Source organism: Ochotona princeps, chromosome 24, assembly GCF_030435755.1.
Source record: "Ochotona princeps isolate mOchPri1 chromosome 24, mOchPri1.hap1, whole genome shotgun sequence".
NCBI classification, from domain to species: Eukaryota; Metazoa; Chordata; class Mammalia; order Lagomorpha; family Ochotonidae; genus Ochotona; species Ochotona princeps.
Window position 1 is genome coordinate 7,560,346 of NC_080855.1, and position 27,140 is coordinate 7,587,485.

The following is a 27,140-nucleotide window of genomic DNA, read 5'->3' on the forward strand; positions in this document are numbered from 1 at the left end:
ACGGACTGGACAGGGGCTAGGGGGACCCATGTGGCTGACACATTGGGCAGGAACTGGGCTGGGGCAAGGGCCCATGTGGCCGATGCACTGGGCAGGGGCCAGGAGGGCCCACGTGGCTGATGCACTGGGCAGGAGCCGGGCAGGGGCCAGGAGGGCCAACGTGGCCGACACACTGGGCAGGAGCTGGACTGGGGTGAGGACCCAGGTGGCTGATGCATTGGGCAGGGGCCAGGAGGGCCCACGTGGCTGATGCACTGGGCAGGAGCTGGACTGGGGCGAGGACCCAGGTGGCTGACGCACTGGGCAGGAGCCGGGCAGGGGCCAGGAGGGCCCACATGGCTGACGCACTGGGCAGGTACCGAGATGATCCACGTGTCCATTGTCCTGGGCAGGGACCGGGAGGGTCCATGTGGCCGATGCATTGGGCAGGAGCTGGGCTGGGGCGATGGCCTTGCTTGCAAGGCCACAGGTGTGTTTGCTGAGTCTTTATTGCATTTTACCATATTGCCAACCATTCCACAGCAGCGCCACAGAAGGAGCCTCCCTCCAGCTAGGACTCTCTTCCTGACCCTGTGTTGTCCACACCAACGTCCAGGGCCAGCAGGGGATGCATGGCACCTCAGTGAAGGACCTGGCTGCTTTGGCAGGGACACATGAGTGGAAGATCTGTGGATCTCCCCTGACGAGGCGCAGGAGGACCCCGCCCCCGAAGCACGGAGCAGGCAGACCTGCCACAGTGGTGTGGGCTGAGCGAGTACGAGGCCTTGGATGTGCAGTTGCAGGTGGTAGGGGCTGCTGGCTCTGCATTCTCTCAAGCACCACGTGTGGACAGAGGGAACACGGCCCTCGTCCCACAGAGGTCTGGTCATGGACAGCGCTTCCTCCCCACCTGGCCAGGATCGAGTCCCACAGAGCGGCACTCGGACATGTGAGCGTTGGCTGCAGCCATGGCTGGCGGGCCAGTCACTACCTCGCTGGGACCGCTCTGTGTTCAGGGCCCAGGTCCTCCTCCACCACGCTGGGCATTCCGTCTTTCTCAATGCAGTCCCGCACAGCCTGCAGCACCGTGCGCAGCCGCCGGTCCAGGGCCTCCAGGTGCAGCTGGTACAGGACGGGCGCCACCTGGTCCCGCTGCAGCGACTCGGCCATCAGCAAGCTCAGCTTGAACTCCTCCTTGGCCAGCAGTTGCAGCCGCAGGTAGGTGGACTCCCTGATCCTGAGGGACAGGGGAGAGACATCTACCTGGTTACCAGGACCCAGATTGCTAAGTTCAGGGGCTGGGGGTAGGAGAAACACAGGGACACAGGCAGGGGACAGACAGACAGAGGTGGGAGGAGTGGCTGGGAGTCATCTGGGAGGGGTGGTCAGTCTCTGGGTGACCCTCAGGGGACCCCTGCCTTTCTAGGCCCCTGCCTCTTGGCTGCACAATGGCTGAGGGGCCTGCCTTGCAGGGTGCTTGTGCGCCAGGGACAGATGTGGCCAGCAATGACCCCTTGTCCAGGAGCTGGTGCTGACACAATGGTTGGGCAGTGGATCCTGCATGGCTACTGAGCGGTGCAGACCACCCTTCCTCCTGGCAGAGAGGGGGCCAGGGCAGGGGAAGGGGGTGGGGCCTCTGTGACTGTGGGGACAAGGCCGTGTCCACAGGGGCAGGGCCCATAGCTGTGAGGAGGTTGACTGCGGAGGGGCCAGTGATTATGGGAGTGTGGGCTGTCAACATGGGGGCATGGCTCCGTGACTGTGGGGTAGAGCCTGTATCTGTGGGGGTGTGGCCTCGTGAACATGGGGGATTGGCTCCATGACTGTGGGGTAGGGCTCCATGACTGGGGGCGTGGCCATGACTGTGGGGTAGGGCCTGTGACTGTGGGGGTATGGCCCCGTGAACAGGGGGCAGGGCTCTGTGACTGGGGGCGTGGCCATGACTGGGAGGGCGGGGCCATACCTGCAGCACTGCTGTAGTGGCACCAGGATGGAAAGCTCATCATGTGAATACTTCCCGAACCTGCAGAGAGATGACATCACAGTGGGTGGTGGGCAGAGGCCATGCAGCACGGCTTAGCCCTAGGCCCCAGGCAGTACTCGGCTGGGCCCATGGTCCTGCCACAGGCACCCTGAGCATTGGGTCCAGTTCAGGAGCTGCAGCCTCCAACCTGAGTCTCCTAACTGTCCCACAGGCCCTCAGAGGACAGGGTCGCATGAGGACTGGGGATGTGGTGTCTGGGGGGCTCCCAGTGGCCTCTGGGCCTCGCTGTCCCTACAGGCCCTCAGAGGACAGGGTCGCATGAGGACTGGGGACGTGTGTCCGGGGGCCCAGTGGCCTCTGGAAGCCTATGACTTACCCCCTGCCATTGTCCAGGTGGATGAGGAATGTCTCATTGCCGAACTTCTCAAAGGTCTCATAGTGGTGGCGGTCCATGTTCCCTGCGTGAGTGGCACAAACAGCCACTTGGTGGATGCCCTGTGGCTCGCAGGCCACAGCCCGCCCTCCCCAGAGCAGACTCCCCTCCCAAGACCCTGGGGCTGCAAGCTCTGGGCACTGTGGCCGCAGGGCCCTTGCCTACCCATGAGGAAGTCGAAGATGGTCATGTCCATGATGTCCAGGATGCGCTGGCTGCTGTCGTAGGGCGGCGTCTGCTTCACCTCCTCACAGTAGTCAGGGTCCACTTCCCACCTGCAGGGGTCAGCGTGAGATGGACAGTCAGGCCCTGTGCGGTTCTGGGGCTCAGAGCAGCAGGCGGGAGCATTCGCACCACAGACTGCTGGGTCTGCAGGGGCACGTGCTGGACAGAACTCTGGAGCCACCAGCCCTGGGTGCCAGGAGGTGGGGCTGGGCTGACACCCGGGGACGAGCAGAAGGGAGTGAAAGCTGAGCGGTCCTGTGAGAGCCAGGAGCCCTGCCCGGCTGCCTGGCGTCTGCACACCGCCCCCACACCTGTCCCTGCTGCCCTGTGGAGCCCTCCCAGGTCCGGCTCTCAGAGCTGCTCCGTGGGGTACCGCGGGAGCCCCAGGCCCATGTGCACTTACTCGGCCTTCTTGCGCTTGTGGTAGGAGCGCCGCCAGGGGTTTCGCCACGTCTTCCTCTTGGCCAGGGACAGGTCGGGCAGGAAGGCTGCCAAGGACCCCTCGATCTGGTCTGGTTTCCCGCACAGGGCATGCTCTGTGGAGCAGTAGTACGAGCACTCTCCATAGAAGCAGATGTTGTTAGCTGGCAGGAGAAAGGTGGGGCTGGTTACCTGCTCTCAGCCATGCCCCCAGTGACCGCTCCAGATGTCACCCCATCCCCACACCCGTGTCAGCCATCTTCTGTGGCCACACCACAGCTAAGGGCCCCCAAGGGCCTGCAGCCCACCTCACAGCTAAGGGTCCCCAGGAGCCTGCAGCCCACCTCACAGCTAAGGGTCCCCAAGGGCCTGCAGCCCACCTCACAGCTAAGGGTTCCCAGGAGCCTGCAGCCCACCTCACAGCTAAGGGTCCCCAGGAGCCTGCAGCCCACCTCACAGCTAAGGGCTGAGTGCTGACTGGACCGGATCCACACAGCATTACCAGGACTGAAACCTAGGCTGAGGGGAGAAGCCCGGGATGGGGAGAAGCCCAGGTTTGGGGAGAAGCCCAGGATGGGGGAGAAGTTTGCAGTTGAGCCAAGCACAGGCCCAGGACCTGGAACTGCGCCACCCATGGCTGAACAGCCCCAGATGCCGCCAGCAACCGGGCACCTCTCCAGACTGATAGTGTCTGTGTGTGAGGTGCAGCTCAGCCCATCACCAGGAACTCTGGACATTTGCACAGGGACCAGCAGAGAACAGCAGGTGCTGGCAAGGGTGGGGAGGCTCTGCAAACAGGGTTCTTAAAAGAGGAGGGCATGCAGAGGCCACTGCACTCCACCTGTGGCTGGACACGGCATCGCACCCCACAGCGTAGGGCCTTAGAGGACTGAGACACTGAATAAACAGGGACAGTACCTGAGCAGTTGCCAGGTCATGGTGTCCTTCCCAAGCCCCTATGTGTGGGGCTCTCAGTGGACATGCCAGGGTGTGTGTGTGAAGGAGCCACATGGGGTCCTTGATGGACCACCTAGGTCTGTGTGTGTGTGGAGCCGTGTGTGATGTCCTCACTGGACACGCCTGGGTCTGTGTGTGTGAAGGAGCCGTGTGTGACGTCCTCACTGGACACGCCTGGGTCTGTTTGTGAAGGAGCCATGTGTGACGTCCTCACTGGACACAGTTGCCGTGGACCTCAGCTCTCCCACAGGCAGTGACTGTATGAGACATGAGTTGCCCACTGCCATCACCTCATCGCCCAGGGAGGCCCCTCAGCCCTGTCCCCGAGGGAGCATCCTGGGGCTGCTGCTCCAGCTGGGTGGGTGTCCTGCAGAACCCACCCAGGTGGGAAGGGCCGGGACACCACACTCTCTTACCCGGAGAGGTGAAGAAGGTCCTCCACAGCTTCTTGTCCCGCGTGATGTCCCGGATCTCCCTGGTCATGTTGACCACCCTGCCGGCCACGGGGGGCACTCGACGAAAGTCCAGGATCCTGGCGAGAGGAGTCAGGAGTAGCTTTCCAGAGCCTGTGGCAGCCAAGCACCCCACCCAGCCTACCCAGCGCTGTGGCCGGGCTGGCCACATGGCCCTGTAGGCATCTGCAGGGCCAACATTGGAATACATAGGAAGAGCCCTCCCCAGGACAGCTGCTTCCTGTGTCGGGCCCTGGGGCCTGGCTGTCGCCCTCCTGGGGTAGTTGCCACTTTCCCTGGTCTGGGACCTGGTGGTACTGGCTGAGGGTGCTTGGCATGGGTCTTGGGGGTCAGCCTACAGGCTGCTGGCCCTCCAGGTGCTGGAGGCCTTGGGTAGCGTCCAGACTCCTGCCTGTGTGCCTGCACAGGGCCCAGGATTCAGCATTCTCATCAATGGGGACCCCCAGGCTGGCGGTTTGAGCCCTTGAATCACTTCATCCTGTCAGGCAGGGCCTTCTCAGCCGCTGGACGCCCTGGAGCTGACCCCAGGTGGCCACACAAATGGCTCCCTGAGGGCTGAGGCCCTCTCATGGGTCCATGTCAGTCTCCCAGCAGCAAAGACCAACTGCAGTGACCCCTCATCCTTATCCTGCCCCGAGGCCTCCCTTCTGGAACAATCTCCACCTCCCACCCCCTAGGATGCCTTCCCTCGGCTCTGTCCCTCTCCTGCCTGTCCCATCTGTGGCAGGTACACAGAACCAGCGCCGAGGGAGAGGGACCTGGCTGGCCACAAGAACCAGCTCACACAGCTGGAAGTACAGGCCTGGCAGCAAATACTTTCTCAGCCTGCTCATCTGAAGTGGGGGGTGTGGCGGCGAAGGATGGCTGCACCTGCCGGCACAGTGGGATGCGTCGTAGGGTCCTCTGTGAGTCGGAGTCGCCAGCTTGGGCAGCACAGCAGCCACTCTGCACAGCTGAGACGGGGACACAGCGCTCACCTGTCCAGGTGGAAGGCGGCGATCTCTGCGTTGTGCCTCTCATAGTCGGAGAAATAAAAAAAGTCTGGGGGCGTCTCCTGCTCCCTGGTTTGCCTGGAGGAAGCGACACAAGCAGGTGTTTCCACTGAGGCCAGACTGGCTACACCAGGCCCAGGAATCTAGGAATGAAGTGCATCGCAGGCCAAGGCCTCCCCGTGCCCAACCTGCAGGTGGAGACCACCACCCCTCCCTGTGCCCAACCTGCAGGTGGAGACCACCACCCCTCCCCGTGCCCAACCTGCAGGTGGAGACCACAGCTCCGCAGTGGGAGCTGCTCAGTGTCTCTCAGTCTACACTGGGCCAAGGGTGGCCCCCAGCGCTGCTGTCCAGGGTACTGACAGATGTCCCTGGCTCTTGCCTCCAGTCGCCCCCTCAGCATCTGGTCCGGGGCCCCAGGCTCTTGGCCACTGCCCCTGTTGCTCTCCATGCCTGTCCTCTGTCCCACCATCTGCCCACCTCCATGTATGCATCACACAGAACACACGCCCAGGCTCTCGGAGTCCCTGTCAGGGACATGTGGGATTTGGGGCCATGCCTAGGAGGCCCACATGTCCACCCTGCTGTGAACACATCACTCGGGCTGAAGATTTCTATGTGGGGATGTTAGAGGCTTACGTCATGGCTGCCCACTCACAAAGCCAACCAGGTCAGAGTGGGGGCCCCAGTGTCTCCAGCAGGGAGGGGAGGGCCTGGCAGGTATTGTGGTGAGGGAGGGACAGCTGGAGCCCCCTGAGCAGTTCCAGGAGCAGAGAGCAGGTATCCTCTGAATTTCATTTGTCCACTCAGAGCTGGGGTTACTTGCTGTCATGGGCCTAGAGTGAAGGGGCGGGCCTTGTTCTCACTGTGTGCACAGCTGGGACTGCCGGCTCACTCTGAGCCACCTGGGGCCAAGAAGCCAGGTACCTGTGGGAGGCTGGGCCCTCTTCAGTCCCGCAGCTCACAGCAGGATGGAGGGGGCAGGTGTAGGTTGGGCTGCTGTGTGTGCACCTGTGTATCTAGGATCCCTGGCTGGGCACTGACCCTCCTCTCCTCCTACCTTCCAGCTGGGGACAAAGTCACGTATGAAGGTCAGCCTTACTCTGCAAATACCCAGTTGCCATTATCTCAGGCTCCGGAATGTTCTGCACGCTCCTGGGAGGTATGGCCCTGCCCAGGACTCCTGTAGGTTCTGGTTAGCCTGGGAGGGCAGCAGCATTCCCATACCAGGTTTGGATGCCAGTCACTTTCTTGGAGCTGGAAGATAAGACCTGGACCTTGACCCCCTCCTTGCTCCCCGTCTGGACACCCCCACCCCTTGGCTGTGTGGCCAGCTCTAATGACCCACTCCAGCATGCATGGGAAGGTGCATGTGTCCCTTTGCACACATGGATTCACACATGTGCATACACAGCACTGGGCAGAGCTGTGGGGAGGGTCCCCAACAATAGGGTCCAGTTGGAGGCTCCCGAGGTCCTGGCTGGCACCTGCCCTCAGCCTCCAGCCCCAGCCTGCAGCAGGTCGGAGAACCCAGGCAGAGGTGCCAGCACTGGACCACAGCCAGGTCCCTGCAGCAGACAGTGGCTGCTCTGACGGCTTCCCATGGATGAGGCCTCAGAGCCAGAGCAGGACGGGCTCGGCTCAGTGGTGCCCAGGGCACAGGTCAGTCCGCCACCTGCCCTCCTGCTGCTGCCAGTCTTCATTGTTCCTGTCTGTTTCAGCCCCTGGGGCTTGCCACACTGACCACACTGTTTGCCGGATCCAGGGCAGGGGCCTGGGGCGACCACATTCAGGAAATTCCAGGAAATGGATACATGGATGAGGAAGTGACTGGCAAGAGCAGGGTGGGGCCGTGTCCCCCTGTAGCCTCCATGTCCCCGGGGTCTGAGGCACCCTGACATCTGAAGTGACCGCAGAGCTGTCCCCTGGCCTCCCGCCCGGCAGTTCCAGGAAGTGTGTGGGCACTTCCTTGAGGCCCTGCCCTGGCTGGGGACAGGTCCTGCTTGAGAGCTCAGCATGGTAGACTGCAGCCCAGCTGCCCTGGGCCTCTCTCCCTGCTCTATGTTGGCTTCTGGGCTCTGAGGCTTCCACAGGAGGAAGCTTCCAGGCAGGGCTCGAGTCACCCGGCCTGGGGAAGCTGCACACTGGGAGAGCCTGGGGTGCTGGGAGGTGAGTGAGAGCTCTGTCACGTCGTGCCCGGTGGCCCCCAACACCAGGGGGCACTGGAGGCTGGCACAGTCCCAGTTGGATGACTAACCCCAGGGCCACCTGCTAACCCCTGGGAGTGTCTTTTTGCTCCCAACCCCTAGGAGACAACAAGGGCTGCAGCTCCTGTGATGGGGTATTCAGCCCGGCTGCCTCATCTGGGGGGCATGTCAGGCAGGTGCTGGAAGCCAGCAGAGCTTGGGGTTTCACTGGCACCTTTCTGCTCCTCTCCACCCCCAGAGCAAAGACTCGCATGAGGAAGAGCCGAGACTCCTCCCCTCGCACGAGAGGAGGTGCCACCGCCAGCTTGGCTATGGAAGGGCCTGGAAAAGTACTGACTCAGGCAGCAGACAGCCCGCCTTGGCTGGGTCACTGGAGGCCTTGTAGGTGTGCCCAGCCGTGCACTGCGGCTGAATGGAGTGATTCTCTCCTCACAATGGGGCTGGCTGAGCACCAGACCAAACAGCTGCTGCTGTGACGGAGGTCAGCCCCGGTGTGCAGCCTGGGCAGAGGTCAGCCCTCACTGTGCAGCCTGGGCAGAGGTCAGCCCTCACTGTGCAGCCTGGGCAGAGGTCAGCCCTCGGTGTGCAGCCTGGGCAGAGGTCAGCCCTCACTGTGCAGCCTGGGCAGAGGTCAGCCCTCACTGTGCAGCCTGGGCAGAGGTCAGCTCTTGGTGCACAGCCTGGGTAGAGGTCATCCCTCGGTGTACAGCTTGGGCAGAGGTCAGCCCTCACTGGGCAGCCTGGGCAGAGGTCAGCCTCGGTGTGCAGCCTGGGCAGAGGTCAGCCCTTGGTGTGCAGCCTGGGCAGAGGTCAGCCTCGGTGTGCAGCCTGGGCAGAGGTCAGCCCTCGGTGTGCAGCCTGGGCAGAGGTCAGCCCTCACTGGACGGCAGTCAGCCCTCACTGTGCAGTGTGGATGGCGGTCAGCCCTTGGTGTGCAGCCCGGACAATGGTCAGTCCTCATTGCATTGACCTGGACCGAAGTCAGCCATCACGGGAGGCCCTGGTCTAAACACAGAACTTAATGTCCAGAGAGGTTACTGTCTTGCAGTCACTCGGCCAGAACCCGATAGCTCCTGGTCAGCGAGCCAGGCGTCCAGCATACAGAGGGTAGCAAGGCTCTTTGCCCCTTTCTGTGCTATCTGCTAGCCGCTGGCTGCCAGGATTGGGCTCAGCCCTGGTCCTGCAGGCTCAGAGACCCTGTGAGAGACTTGCTTCTGACTGATCCCAGCTCCAGTGGGAAGATGTGGGTGCTCCCCAAAGTCTAGGACCCCTGGCATAGGGGAGGGGTCCCTGCCTGCCATGCTTCCAACACAGGCTGGTAGCCAGCTGGGCCCCTCCCAGCTGCTGTGACCTCGCCGGCTGTGGCCACTGCTACCGTTAGTGGAGTGGAACATGCACGAATCTATACCTCATGGCCAACTGCAGCTTTTGTTAAATAGAGGGTGCTGGAGGCTTGCGGCCACACAGCCTGGGAAGGAACGGAGCCACTCTGTGTGACCTGGGAGAGGACAGAGGTGGACTGCTGGGCCTCCACTGGACATGCAGACAGAGGCCCTCCCAACCTCGTCTCCTAGTGTGTCCACTGTCCTGGGACTTCCTCACAGCCACCCTGGCCACCTTTCCTGACAGGATGATCCAGGCCAGGGGTTGGAAGACAGGCCTCAGAGGCTGTACCTCCACCATCTGCTGGTGTGGGTGCATGAATGGCAGGGCCACATCTCTGTGCCCACAGCCGGCCGGGCTGAAGCACATGGCAGGCAGGAGCTGGCTTGGCTATCTGCATATGCCGGGGCAAGCTCCACCAGTACCTGGAAGGTGCTGACTGTGTGGGTGTCGGCCCACGTTTGCTGGCCCCACCAGCCGCTACCTGAGACGTTGGGTCTTCACGGGCTCTAATAGAGCCTGTTATGGCACCGATGGCATTGTGGGGACTTCCTGCTCCTGGCAAGTCAGCAGGGGTGCAAGGGAGAATGTAACTTTGCCCAGCATGGACTGGGCACGGGGCCAGGCGTCCTCAGCTGTTCTGTTCTTGCCCTGGACTCCATGGGTCTGGCTGGTGCACATGGCGGGGCTTCCCACGGCTGCCTGCCCTGCTCTGCTCTGCGCAGTACTGACTGCAAATGACCATGGGTCAGGAAACCAACCTTCCTCCCTGCCGCTGCCGTTTCTGGGAGTGCACCATGGCCACCTCCCACCACGTGGCCAGGTGAAGCCCCTGCTGTTGTGGTCCAGGGAGGGTGGGAGCAGCACGCATGTTGGAGGGACTCAGGCCAGCAAGGGCATGTGTGGGGCATGCTCCCCCAGGTGCAGGTCCCCAACAGTGATCTCAGAAACACGGGGAAGACCTGGTCCTGATGGGCCAACCCCTCATGGCAGCACCCGTCCTGCTGGGGTGTGACACTCAGGAGCCAACACAGCCTGGGCACCACATGGCAGCTCTGCGGCTAGGTTCTTGTCTGTCCCCGGGCCTGAGTGGGGAGCCCTGGACACTGCTCCCTGGCACTGTTCAGCCTCTGTGGCCAGGCTGATGAAAACCAAAATGACCCAGATTTGTTGCGCTCAGGAGGGACCAGTGTGGCTTGCAGGGGTTTGAGCTTGACTTCAGGAGTAGTAGCTGAGGGGAAGTTTGCTGGGCACTGGAGGGTCTCCTGCGTTTCCTCCTTCAGGTGTGGCTGGGGGAGGGGACGGCTGATCCTGTGTCCTCCTACATGAGGGCACCAAAGAGAACAAGTGCAACCACAGGGCCAATTCCGGCCAGCACACGACACCTGGACACAGTCCCTGGTTCCACTTCCCCCCTCAGGAGGACAGCCAGCTCTACAGCCCCGGGTCCCAGCCTCAGCTGCCCCATGTCAGGAGAGCCGGCCTGCTGTGTCCACTGCACTCTCACCATGTGCCCATGTCCTCCCTTCCTGGGATTTCCATACCTTGTGTAGCTGCCAATCACTTGGGGTTCTCACCTGCCAGCCAAGAAGGAGGCTGCCAGCTCAGTCCTGTACCACCCGACCGAACACAACCCTGGCCTCCAGCCAGCAGGATGCATGCCGGGCCCTGCTCGAAGAACACGAAGAACACGGCAGCTGCACAGGGCCCCAGCTGGGCAGCCCTGTGGCTCTGGCTCAGGGAGCCAACAGGCTGCATGACCCCCGTGGTGCCCAGACTAACCAGCGCTCAGCACATGGATGGAGCTGTTGCTCCTTCTGTTAAAAAGTCACTTTCAGTTACTGACTTGCAAGGCAGAGCAATGGGGCAGGCGGGGGTGGGGGCTCGCATCTGCTAGGGGTTCACCAAACACAACAGCTAAGCCGGGCCAGGCTCCATTTGAGTCTCCCACGTGGGTGCCAGGGACCCTGGGTTGAGCCATCGCTCCTGCCTGAATCAGCAGGGAGCTGGGATGGGGAGCAGGGTCGGGCCTGGCCCGGGCACCCTGATTGGTGGACATCCCAAGCAGAGCTGAGCCCAGGGCCTCCTGCTCCACCCACAGGACCCAGAGGGAGACCAGCCGGGCCTCATGGCAGCCCCTCAGGAACACTTATTTTTCTGGATTAGTCAAGGTCATTTCCTTGTGATGATATGAACAACCCACAAAGCACAGTGTCCAAGAGTCAGTGAGTGACAGGGCCATGCAGTCCACCTGGGCAGACCGGGGCAGCTCTGAGGGCCCAGAAGAATGCAGCACGAATGTCCTCAACACCCAGGCAGGCCCTGCTGACCGCCCAGACGCCTGCTGTCCACCGTCCTCGGGGTCTGCTCCTCGGCTCTGACTGTTGACGGCCCGTCACCCGCAGCATCGAGGGCCTGTGATGCCCGGAGCTGCTCAGTCATGACTCCTACACAGGGCAGGAATGGAGTCGTCCCTGTCTCCTGTGGGGTTTGCTGTGTGGTAAGCAGCAGCGGTGTGGCAGGTACGCGGCCCAAATCCAGAGTGCCCCCTCCTCAGGCAAGGGGTGAGCAGAGCAGCCTGGCTTCCAGCCAGACAATGGTCGGCCCCTGAATGACCTGCAGCTCCCCATGCGAGTGCACCCTGATCCCCACACACACGCTGCACACACTGAGCACCACCAACACTGGGTCGTCTCACCCCTTTGCTGCACCCTCGGGGGCGTCCTCCTCACACTCCTGCTGAGGTCTGGCCCCCGCATGGCTGGATCCCAGGCCCTGGGACCAACGCTTTCTCAGCAGCGGCCGCTCCCAGGTCAGTCAGCTCCTCTGTCCAGGACTTGCAGAACCCAATGCCACAAGGAGCTGGAGTGGTTAGCCGCTTGCCTCACTGGACCAGGTCTGCCCCATCTCATGGAACACTGCCCACTGGCCCACTGCACACACACACAGCCCTCCCACTTCCAGAGAGGCAGGCTCTGTCATAGGCAGCTCTGCTGCTTCTCGGTGGCCCTTGGCCTGCAGCTGAAGCCCCAGGTTCCAGCCACTCTGAGCTGTCCCTGACCCTAACGTCAGGGACAAGGAGCAGGCTGGGACCCCACCCAGGCCCCATGGACACAAAAGGGTCCTCGTCCACCAGGGCCAGTCCCAGAGCTCCACGGCAGGGTGGCAGGGTGGCCGGGGAGGGGAGCAAATGACCTGAGAGCAAGGACAAATCCTGGCAGCGTCCAGTGCTCCCAGCTGGTTTCCAGAGCCCGTATCTCTCCTCACATCCCCACTTGGGGCCAGGGACCCTGAACGGCCCTGAACCCTCCTAGAGGGATGCCTGCTTGCCCTTTGGATGGTCCAAGGACCCCTCCTCCCACACACACAGCCCTGGCCATGAGCTCACCATCTGAGGCCTGTTGCCCCCTGCCTGAACTGTCACTCCCAGACCCTGAGTGTCCAATGCCAGGGTCAGGGTCAGGCTGGCCGTGGGCATTACCCACTGCTGCCCAGAGCCTTCCCCAGGTCTCTGCTGGGCTGCTATATGGCCTACTCCAGTGGGTCTGGGCGGTGCTGAGTCTATGCCCAGCACAGTTCCCCAGGGCAATGAGGCCAGCAGAGGGTGCCCAGGGGTCATCTGCAGAGGGCTGTCAGCATCCCCCTGCACAGGGCAGCTTTTAGCGCCTGGGGCCCTGGTCCCTGCTGGCCATACCTCAGTGCTTCCTGGTCCTTACGGGTGGGCAGGGTCCTGGACACCTGCTCCTCTCACAGCCCACCCATGTCCTACACGGGAAAGTCTGGCTGGGCTGGGTGGCAGAGGGTGGGGTAGCATCTAAGCCCTCGGGGGTGCAGGGTGCTGGGAGGACATTCCAGGACCATGACTTCTAAAGGGATTCAGGGAGCAGTAGGACCCCTGCTCAGCACCTGCTTTGTGTCTGGGCAGAGAGGGGACCTCCACCGCCCCTCCATGCCCCAGGATCTGGAGCAGGGCCAAGCTGAACCTAGTTTCCCAACCCCCACCCCAGTGCGACCACCTCACACTGGCCCACGCCTGCACCGTGGCCTGGGACAGGCGGCTCCAGACACAGCCGTCCCTGGTACCTCGCCAGGGTACCGGGCAGTCACTCCTCCCTGCCAGGCTGAGCTCACAGCCAGACCCCGGATGAGGCTAGAATTCCTGAGCTCAGAAACACAGCTCGGGCGGCGTCTGTTTACACTTTTGGCTGTGAGGACTCCTGGGCCTCAGCAGAGCTGTGCAGGCACAGTCTGGGGCAGACGCGCACCCTAACGTGAGCTCTCACACATATACACACACAAATATGCTCACACAGGCACACGTGCTGTGTCTGCTCCTCACAGCCAGGGCACCCAAGGTGGGTCAAGACCGAGGGGAATGTGGGCGAGGGACCCAGGAGTGGGACTGGAGCCCAGCTCAGCAGCAAACTCAGACAAACCTCGGCCTTAGGTCCTGGCCCCAGCAGCCTCTGGGTAACTCCTGCCCAGCAGGAACAGGGGCTGGTGCCTCTCCTGGGAGAAACCCCTCCTGGCTGAGCACCCGGGACCTACTCAAAGCAGGCCACACTTGGCATGGCTGCTCACTGCTCATGGGGAACCCTCCTGAGTGGACTTTCCTCTCCCATGCAGGTGAATTGATAACAAAGGAACCTGCCTAGGACAACTCTGACCACTAGCAACCCCGCTACTGCCCACAGCCCCTGACTGCTTACACCCCCAACTGCCCACACCCCCTGACCGCCTGCACCCCCGACTTCTGGCAGCCCCCAACTGCCCACAGCCCCTGACCACCCTCATCCCCTGACTGCCGGCTGCCCCGACTGCCCGCAGCCCCTGACACCCATATCCCCCTACTATCCATACCCCCTGGCATCCATATCCCCTGACACGCACATCCCCTGACCACTGGCAGTTCCCAACCGCCCACACCCCCGACACCCATATCCTCAACTGCCCCAAGCCCTTGTCCCATCACCAGCATCACACCCCAGCTTGGTGGCTTCCAGGGTATGAGCCTGCTGCCCAATAAGTGGGATGGTAAAGACAGGAGAGTCAGAACTTGATGCTGTAAGAGAGGCCCATCTGGTCACCTGCAGCAAATCTAAGGTGGGGACACTAGGTTAAGGGCAGGAAAGCAGGTTCATAGGGAGGCCTCAGCCAGGACGACTCTTACAGCAACTACAGACCCAGTCCCCTGCTCCAGTGTCCTACTGACAGGACGGGCTGTCCTGCACAGCCTCTGATGGACACTCCCTCCATCCCCAGGCCACTGTGGCTTCACAAGCAGTCCAGTTTGGGAGCAGCACACGCACCCCATGGCAGGGCAGAGTCCACAGCAGGGCTAAACCTCTGCCCACCCCCAGCGTGTGGCACAGGGCTCTGTGTGCTCAGACTGCTGCCAGCCATGCACACGTGCTCGAGTGGGGCTTGTGTGGTTCCATTTAGGAATGACCTCATTCAGATGCACATTGAGGCCTTTGGGTCTGAGCAGTACTTAGAGTATACGGTTCTATCTCTCCAATCAGATGAAGAGGCCTGGAGGTGCTGGTGACAGCCCTGCACCTCGGCCAGCCCTCCCTGAGAGCAAAGGGGGCTGTGGAGCCTCAGATCCTTGGTGGTATGACACCCTGGGGGGAGAGGCCAGGCTGCAGGCCTCGTGTCCTGGGGGCAGGGGCAGGGGTTCTGCGCATCACATACTGCAGAGCCTGGTTTAGTGGCACTTGCGAACCAGCTTCCTGCCAGTGCCTACCCTGGAAAGCACCAGTGATGGTTCAAATGTTGGGGCTCTGTGACCCTTGTGGGAGAGCTGGATGGAGCTCCTGGGTCCACCTGGCTGTGGTAGGCATCAGGGAGTGAGTAAACAGACGCAAGTGGTCTGTGTTTCTGCCTGTCAGACAGAATGAAGTAAACACATTTTACAAAAAAAAGGAACCTGGTGAGGGCGGAGCGGAGGCTGTGAGGCATTTGCTGTTGAGCAGCCAGCCTGTCCACACCCCACACCAGCCTGTCCACACCCCACACCAGCCTGTCCACACCCCTCACCAGCCTGTCCACACCCCTCACCAGCCTGTCCACACCCCACACACCAGCCTGTCCATACCTCAAACACCAGCCTGTCCACACCCCACGCACCAGCCTGCCACACCTCACACACCAGCCAGCCACACCCCACGTACTAGCCAGCCACACCTCACACACCAGCATGCCCACACCCCACACACCAGCCTGTCCACACCCCACGCACCAGCCTGTCCACACCCCACGCACCAGCCTGTCCACACCCCACACACCAGCCTGCCCACACCCCACGCACCCGTCTGTCCACACCCCACACACCAGCCTATCCACACCTCACACACCAGCCAGCCACACCCCACACACCAGCCTGTCCACACCTCACACACCAGCCTGTCCACACCCCACACCAGCCTGTCCACACCCCACACCAGCCTGTCCACACCCCACACCAGCCTGTCCATACCTCAAACACCAGCCTGTCCACACCCCACGCACCAGCCTGCCACACCTCACACACCAGCCAGCCACACCCCACGTACTAGCCAGCCACACCTCACACACCAGCATGCCCACACCCCACCCACCAGCCTGCCCACACCCCACGCACCCGTCTGTCCACACCCCACACACCAGCCTATCCACACCTCACACACCAGCCAGCCACACCCCACACACCAGCCTGTCCACACCTCACACACCAGCCTGTCCACACCCCACACACCAGCCAGCCACACCTCACACACCAGCATGTCCACACCCCACACACCAGCGTGCCCACACCTCACACACCAGCCAGCCACACCTCACACACCAGCATGCCCACACCTCACGCACCAGCCAGCCACACCTCACACACCAGCATGCCCACACCCCACACACCAGCCTGTCCACACCCCACACACCAGCCATCCACACCCCACGCACCAGTCTGCCACACCCCACACCAGCCTGTCCACACCCCACGCACCAGCCTGTCCACACCTCACACACCAGCCTGTCCACACCCCACGCACCAGCCAGCCACACCCCACACACCAGCCTGTCCACACCCCACACACCAGCTTGTCCACACTTTAGTCTCAGGCTCTGGGACCTTTGCTGTCCTAAGCTCCCTGTGCTCCTTGGGAACTGAGCAGGTGTGTAAGCACAGGTACAGACTCACCTGATAGCCAAGTGAGGGACTGCCAGAGGCCTAGTAGGGAGGTACAGAGGACATGGCCAGGACACAGTGGGGGAGGCAGAGCCAGTTGCTATTCCCACGGGGGTCCATGTGCTGGTCATGACCTCAGCCTCCGCCTTTAGGCCAGGTGGGCTGGGATTTCCTTCTGGAACTATCCAGAACTGCAGCCTTGGAAGCAGAAGCCCTCAGTTAGCCAGACTACAAATGACCCCTTCAGGCTTGGGGGGCCTGGCCTGTAGGTCCTCTCCCAGGGATCCTGGGGTCCAGGAATGGCTGTGTCTTCTGAGACATTTCCAACCCCAAACCATTCCCTGCAGGATCTGAGTCCCCAGGCACCAGGGCCAGCAGCAGCTGTGTGGGCTGGGATTCCAGGTTCCAGCTACTTAAGGTCCCACTCAACCCTCTCCTACTGAGTTGTGGCCGAGCACAAAGCCTGAGAGCCCCAGGACCCCACTGCATGGGGAGGGGTACAGTAGCCCCTTCTGCACTGACCTTCCTTGTCTTGACCTTTGACCCCAAACTGCAGCCTGCACAGGAGCACAGCGAGGGCCTGTATGCAGGGCAGTGCCAGCATGGAGCTGGCCCCGTCCCCAGGCACCCTGGGTAGGCAAGCCCCGCTGCTGCTGGTTCTGAACTGTCACAGGCATGCTCTGTGTCGTCCCTGCATGCCATGTAGCCACCAACCATGGATAGCCATCACACGCTTGAACAAACCTAGGAACACAATGGTTAAGGCTGCATTGACTGCAACCCACACCCCTGAACCCCATGACGATAACCTGTCCGTAACAGCCAGGCAGGACCAGAACCAGGCTCCCTGTCCCCGACCACAGCCCACGTCCGTCACAGCTATGAGTGCCAGCATGCTCCTGCCATGGCCCGTCCACAGTGCCTCTACCTCCCCCTAGCCATGGCCCATTGCCCAAGGCATTCCTCTAGTAGAGTGAAGTGACCTTCACATGACCTTCAGCTTCCACCAGCTGCAGCTGGAGTTCACCTCTGAGCAGGACAGCCTTGCCCACCCATGGAAGCGTCCACTCCAGCTACAGTCCTGCACAGCAGGTGTCCTCTACCACACCCAGTCCACACAGAGGTGTTAGTCACACCCACAGTCCACACGGGGGTGACCATCACACCCACAGTCCACACGGGGATGACCATCACACCCATAGTCCACACAGGGGTGATCATCACACCCACAGTCCACACAGGGGTGATCGTCACACCCACAGTCCACATAGGGGTGTCCTCCATCACACCCACAGTCCACACGGGGGTGACCGTCACACCCACAGTCCACACGGGGGTGACCATCACACCCACAGTCCACACGGGGGTGACCATCACACCCACAGTCCACACGGGGGTGACCGTCACACCCACAGTCCACGCGGGGGTGATCGTCACACCCACAGTCCACATAGGGGTGACCGTCACACCCACAGTCCACATGGGGGTGACTGTCATACCCACAGCCCACACAGGGGTGACCATCAGACCCACAGTCCACATGGGGGTGACCATCACACCCACAGTCCACACGGGGGTGACCATCAGACCCACACTCCACACGGGGGTGACTGTCACACCCACAGTCCACACGGGGGTGTCCTCTACCATACCCAGTCCACATGGGGTGCCCATCACACCCACAGTCCACACGGGGGTGACCATCAGACCCACAGTCCACATGGGGGTGACCGTCACACCCACAGTCCACACGGGGGTGACCGTCACACTCACAGTTCACACAGCGGGGGGCCTCCATCACACCCATACTCCACATGGGAGTGTCCTCTCCCAGCCACAGTCCTGGCCCCTGCTCACAAGCTCACACCTCCCTTACCTGCCTATTCTCTCTCTCACCTGCACCCAGCTCTGTCACCCACCCAAGCCAGCCCTGCTCCTCATCCCTTGAGCAGCAGACAGGGTCAAGGTGAGGGTCACTCCTGGGTCTGGAGATCAAGAACCTGTGTCCCCCTGTACCCCAATGCATTGAACTGCCCAGTGTCCCTCTGCACCCCAATATACTAAACTGCTCAGTGTGCCCCTGTACCCCCAATGCACTGAACTGTCCAGTGTCCCTCTGCACCCCCAATACAATGAACTGCCCAGTGTCCCCCTGTACCCCAATATACTAAACTGCCCAGTGTCCCCCTGTACCCCCAATACAATGAATTGCCCAGTGTCCCCCTGTACCCCAATATACTAAACTGCCCAGTGTCCCCCTGTACCCCCAATACAATGAATTGCCCAGTGTCCCCCTGTACCCCCAATGCAATGAACTGCCCAGTGTCCCCCTGTACCCACAATATACTAAACTGCCCAGTGTCCCCCTGTACCCCAATGCAATGAACTGTCGTGTCCCCCTGTACTCCCAATATATTAAACTGCCCAGTGTGCCTCTGTACCCCAATGCACTGAATGCCCAGTGTGCCTCTGTACCCCAATGCACTGAACTGCCCAGTGTCCCCCTGTACCCACAATGCACTGAACTGTCCAGTGTCTCTCTGCACCCTCAATGCAATGAACTGTCCAGTGTCCCCCTGTACCCCCAATATACTAAACTGCCCAGTGTGCCTCTGTACCCCAATGCACTGAATTGCCCAGTGTCCCCCTGTACCCCCAATGCACTGAACTGCCCAGTGTCCCCTGTACCCCAATGCAATGAGCTGTCCAGTGTCCCTCTGCACCCCAATGCAATGAACTGTCCAGTGTCCCCCTGTACCCCCAATGCACTGAATGCCCAGTGTGCCCCTGCAGCCCAACTTACTGAACTGCCCAGTGTTCCCCACACCCTCAACTCACTGAATAGCCCAGAGTCCCCCTGCCCCCCCAACACACTGCACTGCCCAGTGTTCCCTGGCACCTTCTGGTGAGTAACAGCTATGCCCTAGAGAATGTCACAAATGAGGAGGTCAGCCACCCTTTGGGTCGGAGCCTAGGCCCAGCTGGTAGCAGCTGAGTCAGTCACCGCGCTAGCTTGTGTTCACATCTCTGACTTTTCACAAGCCTCTTCATCTTCATTGTATATGAAAAGGGAAGAGACAATGCCCCCACACGCAGGCTCACGCCCCAAATGCTCAGTCAGGTCTCTCATGGGTGTGGCGGGACCCACAGAGTTGAGTCACCACCACTGCCTGCCAGGGTCGGTGTGCAGGCGGCATGTGGGGGCAGACCCCAGGTCCTCTGTGAGGGGGAGGCAGGTGTCCAACCACCCATTCTGTGAGCACAAAAAAATCTCCCTGTCCATGTGACGATGGCCTCAGGGGCACCCACAGCAATGGTAGAACCACCTTGTTCCCAAACCCTGACCTTCAGAATGGACGTCACTGGCCGTGGAAGCAACCCTGAGCTCCCGGGTAGTCCGTTCAAGGAGGCCCCTCCCACCTTTCGCCCAAGGCCCAGGCCCCAGGGTGTGTCCACAGGGGCAAATGGCAGGCTCTGGTTGGAAGCCAATCCACGCTGGCTTCCCTAGTGAAGTTTATGGGAATCTATGTTCCCCTCCCTGGAAGCTTGGGCCTGGGCAGCAGAGAGTACCTGGGCAGAGACCAGAGGACAGCAAAGTCTGCGAGACCTGCTGTCTGGCACTGAAAAAATACCCTGGGTTGCAGGCTGGACACATCCTGAACATGCAGCAACCCCGTTCCAAACATGCCCCGCCCACATCTCCACCCCACCCCGCCCATGGCTCCACCCCTGCCCCCAGCCCCGCCCATGTCCACCCATGAGCCACACCCACAGCTCCAGGCCGGACCGGGCTGCCCACCTGTGGTCCTGCACTTACTTCATGGGTTTGAAGAGCGCCTGTCCATAGTTTTGCAGTGTCATGACGAGCTTGAGCTGCGTGCCCCCAGACTTCATGGCTGCAGGGCAGGAGGGAGAGGCGTTACTTGCTGACTGGATCCACACCTTTTGTCTGGGTGTCTGAGCCTGGGGCAGTCTCTGGCTCCTGGGAATGAGGGCTGGAGGAAGTACCTGGCGGCTACCCTGAGGCAAAGACAAGCTGCAGGGACTTGGGAGCCCCTGCAGAGTTGCTAAAGGGAAACCCTGGAACCCTCAGGCTTCCCGCACTGTGGGGGGAGAGGGGTTCCAGGACCATAGACCTCTCCAGAAGCACTGCTCCTCTGGCCTGTCTGCCTCCAGGAGCCTCGAGGTTGCTGAGAGGGCCTGGCCATTCCTGGACTGTGTGCCTTCTCACAGCACAGACTGGCTGAGGCCAAGTGGGGGCAGGAAACATGTCCAGCTGGAAACCCCTCCACTGCCTGCCCTGGCCACACCCGTGGTGGCAGCCTCAGGCCGGGTGAGGACAGGGGCTGGAAAGCCCTGGGTCAGCCTCTACTGAGTGGCCTCTCCCTGGCCCCAGCTCCTCCCGTGGAGCAAATCCATGACCAGAAAGAAGGGCACCCAGGTCCGCCTGCTGCCCGGGGCCACGGCGGCCAATGGCTCAGGCAGACTCTGCCCTGCGATCAGGGCAGGGGAGGTGCTGGCAGCAGGACACGGAACAGGCCTGGGCAGGAGGGCCTCACAGAGGTCTTGTGCTGACCAGGAGATCGGAGCACCTCCCAGCAGACGGACGCCAAGGACTCTCAGCTTGGGGCCAACCCTGCCGTCCCTCCTCAGATCAGGCGCAGTGATAAGGGTGGCCCCGGGACATAGCCCAGAGATGTCGACTCCCACACCCAGCCACCAGCTAGAAGTTCCCAGAAGCACGAGGTGGGGGCAGGGGGCAGAGAGTAGCAGCTGTGGTACCCACGGGCTGACGGGGTCCCTTTCCCCATTCTTAATGAACGAACTCCATTTTGATGGCATGGATGCCGCTTGTCTGCAGTCACGGAGGCCAGGTCTCTTGTGGAAGGTGGATGGGCCCCATCCACACGATGGCCCTGGCCTGGGGACTGTGAGGTACTGTCCTGCCACACCCCACCCCTCAGCTCCAGGGCTGGTGGGGTCTGCTGAGCCCTGTAGCCCCTGGCACCTGCTGTCCTTGGCCCTAGGGACCTAGACCCATGGGAGAGGGCATGGCTGTATGTCTGCATGTCGTAGACTAGAACTGGGGGGTACTGCTGAACAGGAAAGACCACAGAGGCAGCCCTTCCCAGGGCCTTGGACCCTGGCTTCCCCAGGGTGCCCTACATGGCATCAGGCCCACTGGGCCCCTTTGCTTCTCTCTCCAGGTCTGGGCCCACGGCAGTGGCCAGCCTTCCTGGAACCAGAGCCACCCTCTGAGGAGTCGGGCCTCCAGGTACACACAGGCCACTCCCTCTCACACTGTGCCATGGCAGGACTTGTGTCCAGTCAGTCCCAGAGTCCAGCATGGCCTGGCCTGACTTGTGCTGAGTTGACATGGCGGGGAGACCCTGTCCCGTGGGGCACAGCTATGTCCTGACCGGACGGACGCTCAGGCTGTTGCAGGTCAGCAGTTCCTCCTCTTGCTTGCTCTGAGCAGTTCCAGGCAACCATGTGGGTGACTGTGCCATTTGGTGCTGCGGCCCTGTTTCCGGCCGAGCCACGGAGAATACCCCAGCCTTTTTCAGGCAGCCGCGGTCATCACTGGGCAGCAGCAGAAGGCTATAAATAACCTCTTGTAAACTGGATCCAGCAGTGCTGACCATGGGGAGGGGGGATACTGCTCCCCATACCCACTGCATCTCTGACCTCACATGTGGGAGCAAGATGGACCCCTGTGTCTGGGATGGCCAAGAGGAGGCCTCAATCTCTCCAGCTGCAGAAGGAGGGGGTGGGGAAGGCAGAAGCGCCCAACTCCCAGGACAGGCAGCTGATATGAAGGGGCCCAGGACTGCACATGTGCCCGCTGGGCTCCCACTGGGCCCTCACCCCGAGAAGGCCCTTGGAGTAGGGAGGCTGCCCTGGGACAGTGGCCCTGGGTGCCTGTCTACCACTCCCGGGCGGCAAAAGCAGCATTTCCAGGCACTGTAGCCCTGAGAAGGTGCAGGTGGCTGCCCAGCCCTGGTGGGACTCCGGCCAGCAGGTACACAGCCGACTCTGGCACGTGCTCCTCCTGGCCTCTCACTAACCCCGCTGGGCCGGGATCACTGCCCACTTCTTCTTGGAAAGCCCTGGGGGCAGCAGTGGCAGGGACGTGGGACATCTGCTGGGCACATGTGTGCTGCATGCATGGCCTCCTTTAGACTTCCTCGTCAGAGGACACAGCGTGAAACACCAGGAGTACTAGCCAGTTATTCTGTGTGTCCAAGGTCACCTGGGGAGATACTGGGGGAGCCAGGACCCCCTGCCAGCGTCCAGCTCTCTTGCCTCCATCCCTGTGACCCCTGCCTCCATGCACCTTCTGGGCACCTACATACAGCACGGCCATCAGCCAGGCTGGGCTGCTTGGCCCCAGCTTCAGGAACCCTGGATCAGGTCCAGCATGGCCAGAGTGGTTGGTCTATGGGATGAACAAATGCAAGTGACTCAGGAGCCCCTCTGCCCACATGGGGACCCCCAGGACTCTATGCCAAGCCAAGGCCAAGCTGCAGCCCTGGAACTGGGCATCCCCTGGCAATGAACTCTGCCAGCCCTACTGGGGGTACCTTGAACTTGGGAGCATGGACTGTGGTGGAGGCAGACCCTTCCAAGGGACCCGGCCAATGGGCTCTTGCTGCTGACTGCACCTGCAGTGTCCCTTAGCGGCCACTGCCTGCCACACGGGTGGAAGCCTGGGGCAAAACAAGCCCTTCAGGTGACAGTGGCAGTTCCCAGAGCCCTCAGTCCCTGTGCAGGGCCAACCCCCGAGTCAGGCTCCTCAAGGCTGTTTCCCCTTGGATTTTTGAACGAGCAGCCCTTACTAAGGCAGCAAGCACCCTCAACTGCTCCCCTCCCAGGAGGAGGCCTGAAGTGCAGGAGGACCCAGTGAGCCCCGCTGAGGGGCTGCCTAAGACTCAGCCCACCCCCACTGCCTCTGGGGGCCTCCCGAGGCAGCTGCCCTCCAGCCAAGGACACTGGCAAGGAGCCCCTGCTCAGCACCTGCAGCTCCCTCGCTTTCCTGAAATCGGTAATTGGATGCCCCCTTGTCTGATTCAGCAGATCACAAGCGCTTGGAGATGTGGCCTTCAAACCACTCGGCTCTGGGCACCAAGACGCTGCCCGCCTAGGCTGGCATCAGTTCCTCCTGCCCACCTGGAACCAAGTGAGCTCCTGGCCGGGAATAGAAACACTCTCCCCGAGGCCTGGCTGGGGCAGAAAGGCAGAAACAGAGCCCCTTGAGCAGCTCCAGGGAGGTCAGCCCTGCCACAGCTGCCCTCCAGCCCGTAGTCTGGTCCTGCGACCCACCTGTGCTGACAGGTGGCTGTACTCCAGGGCCTTTCTCTCCGGCTCACCTTGCAGTAGAACATGGCTACCAAGAACGCCCAGGTCCCTCCCCTTTCCACAGAAGCCCGCAGGTTCTCAGCCCTGCAGCTCATGTATTCCAGGTGGGTGATGCCAAGCAGGTAACAACCTGCTGCCCAGATCACCACAGAGGACAGCCAGTCCCTGGCATCCTGGACACGGCAGCCACCTAGAACTCTGAGCACACCTGCATCTCAACCCCACGTTGCCCTCATGTGACACTGAGGCCACATGAGCTCAGCACATGCATCCCATGACTTCACATGATGCTGATGACATATGCACCAAGGCCATGTATGACATGGAGAACATGGGAACCATGACATCACACAAAGCTGAGGGAACATGCACTGCGGTCATCACATGACTCTGAGACCATGTAAACCATGGCCACACGTGACCCCAGACCACATAAACCACGGCCACATGTGACTCCAGACCACGTAAACCATGGTCACACGTGATTCCAGGCCACGTAAACCACAGCCATCACGGGATTCCAGGCCATGTAAACCATGGCCATCACGTGACTCTGGGCCACATAAACCACGGCCACATGTGACTCCAGACCACGTAAACCACGGCCACGTGTGACTCCAGATCCTGTAAATCACAGTATCATGTGACTCTGAGACCCTAGCCACCATGTGATGCTAAGACCACGCAACCACAGCCACACGTGATACTGAGACCACGTGTACCACCTACCCACACTGGTGATCTTCTGGGAGCTGAGGTCGTGTAGCAGCGCCTCGATGGCTGGGTTGTGCCTGGAGTACAGCTCGTAGCGGTTGATGCCGATGTGGAACTTGAGCCAGTTGGGATAGGGCTCCGCGGCGGCCGCTGCCACCCCAGTGTGCAGAAACTCCTCCCCTGGAGTCCCTTCATGCTGCCTGGGGGTGGAAGCCAACACTTTTCCTCTCTTGGCTCCCACAAGCACACAGGCCCCCAGAGGTGAGTCTGTGCTTGAGGCCTGGCCGTACACGCACTTTCCTGGGACTGCCGTCCCGCCGCTAATAACACACCTGATGCCTGTAATTCCTGTTTACCACAGCAGCTGCTGCAGACACCTGGCCGCAGCCAGGCTGAGCCCGCGTCAGCGCTCTTGGACCACACCGACCAACAAGGGCCGTGTCAGCGTTCCCGTGAGCCGAGGGGGCACAGACATGTCTGGTCCTTCAGAGCCTCCCCCTGCAGCCCAAGCAGGCTGATGGAGGAGGTTGCCTCTGATCTCCAAGGAGGCTGGGGAGGGAGATGGAAAGTCTCCCATGAAGGGCCTTGTATGAGCACGTTGCAGGGGAGGGGCAGAGCTCGAAAGCTCACATGCACCTGCCAGAAAGGGCCCCTGAGCTCTGGGGCCATGTGCTGTGGTGGCCGCAGGCCTGGGCTACTGCTTGAACTCTCACGTTCCTGGGAGTCTCCTTGCACGGGGGCCTCCAGACAAAGCTCAGAGGCTGCTATGTGGACGGAGGGCCCTGGGCCTGACTGGACTTGGGACAGAGGTCCTGGAAGGCTGGCATCCCGCGGGTTGCTTGGGCAACCTGCAGGTGGTATTTATTCTGGTCTGTGGTGGTTAATGTTTCACCACCTTGGTTCCATGCATGTACCTGCTGGTTTTGACCTGCAGGGCGGAGGGAAGGACGGTGGGAGGGGTCTTTGGCAGGACAGGATGGGAGGATGCTCCAGCAGTGGAAGAGGCCGCAGCCCTTTTGCAGCCAAACCCTGCCGCCAAGGCGTGTGTGTGGGGAGGGGTGATGAGGGAGGACTGTGGCATGCTAAGCTGTGCCTGGTGTCCTGGGGTCGTTCAGGGCCTACTTGGAGCTATCCAGCCAGCACAAAGAGGCCAAGAGTCTCCCACTGGTTCACGGGTGGGCGGATGGGGGGCTTGGCCCCGAGCCCCCCTCTACAGGCCTTCAGGGCTAGGCCCCACACCATCCAGCAGGGCTCTTCGGGAGACAAAGGCAGCCCCACCCACACGGCGCCCCCATCCCGGTCCTCCTCCGCGGGGGTCCCCAGTCCCAGCCTCTATGCTGCAGCTGCAAACACTACTGGGAGCCCCTGGATGCTCGAGGAGGGCGCGGCTGCCTCCGGAGTCAGGACCTCGGCCCCACCCCTGTCACCTGCCGGTCCCACTCACCAGTCCGGGTTCCCAGCCGCTGCCTTGGGGTTGAACCTGATGTCGCTGTTCACGTTGAACAGGACGTCGTCCTCCGTCAGCGGCGGCACAGCCACCTGGTACAGCGGGTGCTGGAACAGCCTGGCCAGAAGGGAGCCTTCCGCGCTCGGGCCAGGCGCAGGGGTCGACCTTTGCGCGCCGGGGCCTAGCGGCAGCAGCCGGGGAGCAGGGCCCCGAGGCCGCGGGGCGCGCTCCACCGGCTCAGCCGCAGGCATCAGCTTCTCCCGCGAATGGGACGTGAGGTTGGACGAGGGCTCGGAGCTGAAGTCCTGCAGAATGCGCAGCGTGTGCTTGGCCCAGCCTGGCTCTGCTTCCACCGCGGGCTGCGCACACGAGCACCCAGGCTCTCCCGCGGGTCGCGCGCGCCGCTCCAGCTTGGGCAGTAGGTCCAGCGCGAGATGCAACGCGCAAGCCGCCAGGAAGAGCACCAGGATCAGCACGCGGAACCTGCGCACCAAGATCATCTTCATGGCGGCGCCTGCTGGGCCCCGGCGCCCTCCCGGGAGCACACCGCCCGTGCCCCTCTAGCGTCGGCTGTGAGGCGGTGGCGGGTCAAGGTCCATCCGGCGCCTGGACAGCTACCAGCTCCAGGGCTGCCCCCAGACCCGGTCAGCGTGCAAGGTACCCGCCAAAGCGCTGGGTCTCTGGGCCATCTCGGCCCTGCCCCTCTCCGCCTCTCCGAAGCGACCGCGCCCTCAGCAGCTGGAGCTGGGGGACGCAGGAACCGGCGAGCCGGATGGCAGGGGGCGCAGCCGGGCGAGGCGCTGCTCGCGCGGCGGCAGGCGCGGGTCTCCCGGGCGGCGACCGAGCTCATGGGACGCGCAGGGGCCCGACGCAGCGGCCCATCCCAGTTTGGGGGCGACCAGGTCCTCGGCGCTTGTCCTCTTTTCCGCGGGCCGCGCTGGGGGTGGGGTGGGGGTCGGCCTGGCAGGCGGAGAACGAGCGGCAGGGTTGCGGCTGAGACCTGGGCCGGACGAGGTGGGGATCGGGGCGCACCGAGAGCCGGCGAGGCCCCCCGCACAGGTGCAGCGGCCGACCCCCGAGTGCAGAGCCCGCACCGCGAGCCTCTCGGCGCCCCGTGCCCGGGGTGGGCAGATATCCGAGCGGCGCGGAGCCGCCCCCCGCGTCAGCGCCCTCAGATTGGCGGAGCCGCCGCCCCGCGACTCACGGCCGCCGGCTCCGCTCGCTCGGCTTCCTCCTCCCCTCGGCCGCGCCCCTGCAGCTCGCGCCGGCGGAGAGGGCCTTCCTGCCACGGGGCCGAGAGGCCGCGGGGCCCGCGCGCCCGGGGAGCTCTCCCAGGGCCGCCGTCCGCCGGGCCAGCTGCCGCCAGCTGCAGCGCCCGCTCCTCCCCAGACGCGCCAGGACC

At 62.2% G+C, this 27,140-nt stretch overlaps 1 protein-coding gene across 1 annotated transcript; it reads right to left on the reverse strand.

The window, feature by feature from the left end:
* Positions 1 to 470: 470 nt before the first annotated feature.
* Positions 471 to 26,715, reverse strand: FAM20C (FAM20C golgi associated secretory pathway kinase). Its single transcript, XM_004598133.2, has 10 exons — positions 25,736 to 26,715; positions 24,307 to 24,491; positions 20,036 to 20,114; positions 5,449 to 5,541; positions 4,415 to 4,530; positions 3,025 to 3,205; positions 2,562 to 2,671; positions 2,340 to 2,421; positions 1,943 to 2,002; positions 471 to 1,216 (listed from the first exon to the last, which is right to left on the reverse strand). The coding sequence occupies exons 1-10, from the start codon at positions 26,242 to 26,244 to the stop codon at positions 967 to 969; spliced, it is 1,665 nt and encodes a 554-aa protein (XP_004598190.2). The 5' UTR covers positions 26,245 to 26,715; the 3' UTR covers positions 471 to 966.
* Positions 26,716 to 27,140: the final 425 nt, after the last annotated feature.

Bases quoted from the DNA above. Each gene is read 5' to 3' on its own strand.
- FAM20C (XM_004598133.2), bottom strand. From the start codon at position 26,244: ATGAAGATGATCTTGGTGCGCAGGTTCCGCGTGCTGATCCTGGTGCTC. The intron at 2,003-2,339 runs GTAAGTCATAGG...ATCTCTCTGCAG, and splicing joins CACCTGGACAATGGCAGGGG to GTTCGGGAAGTATTCACATG. The intron at 1,217-1,942 runs GTATGGCCCCGC...CCTGTCCCTCAG, and splicing joins CCACTACAGCAGTGCTGCAG to GATCAGGGAGTCCACCTACC.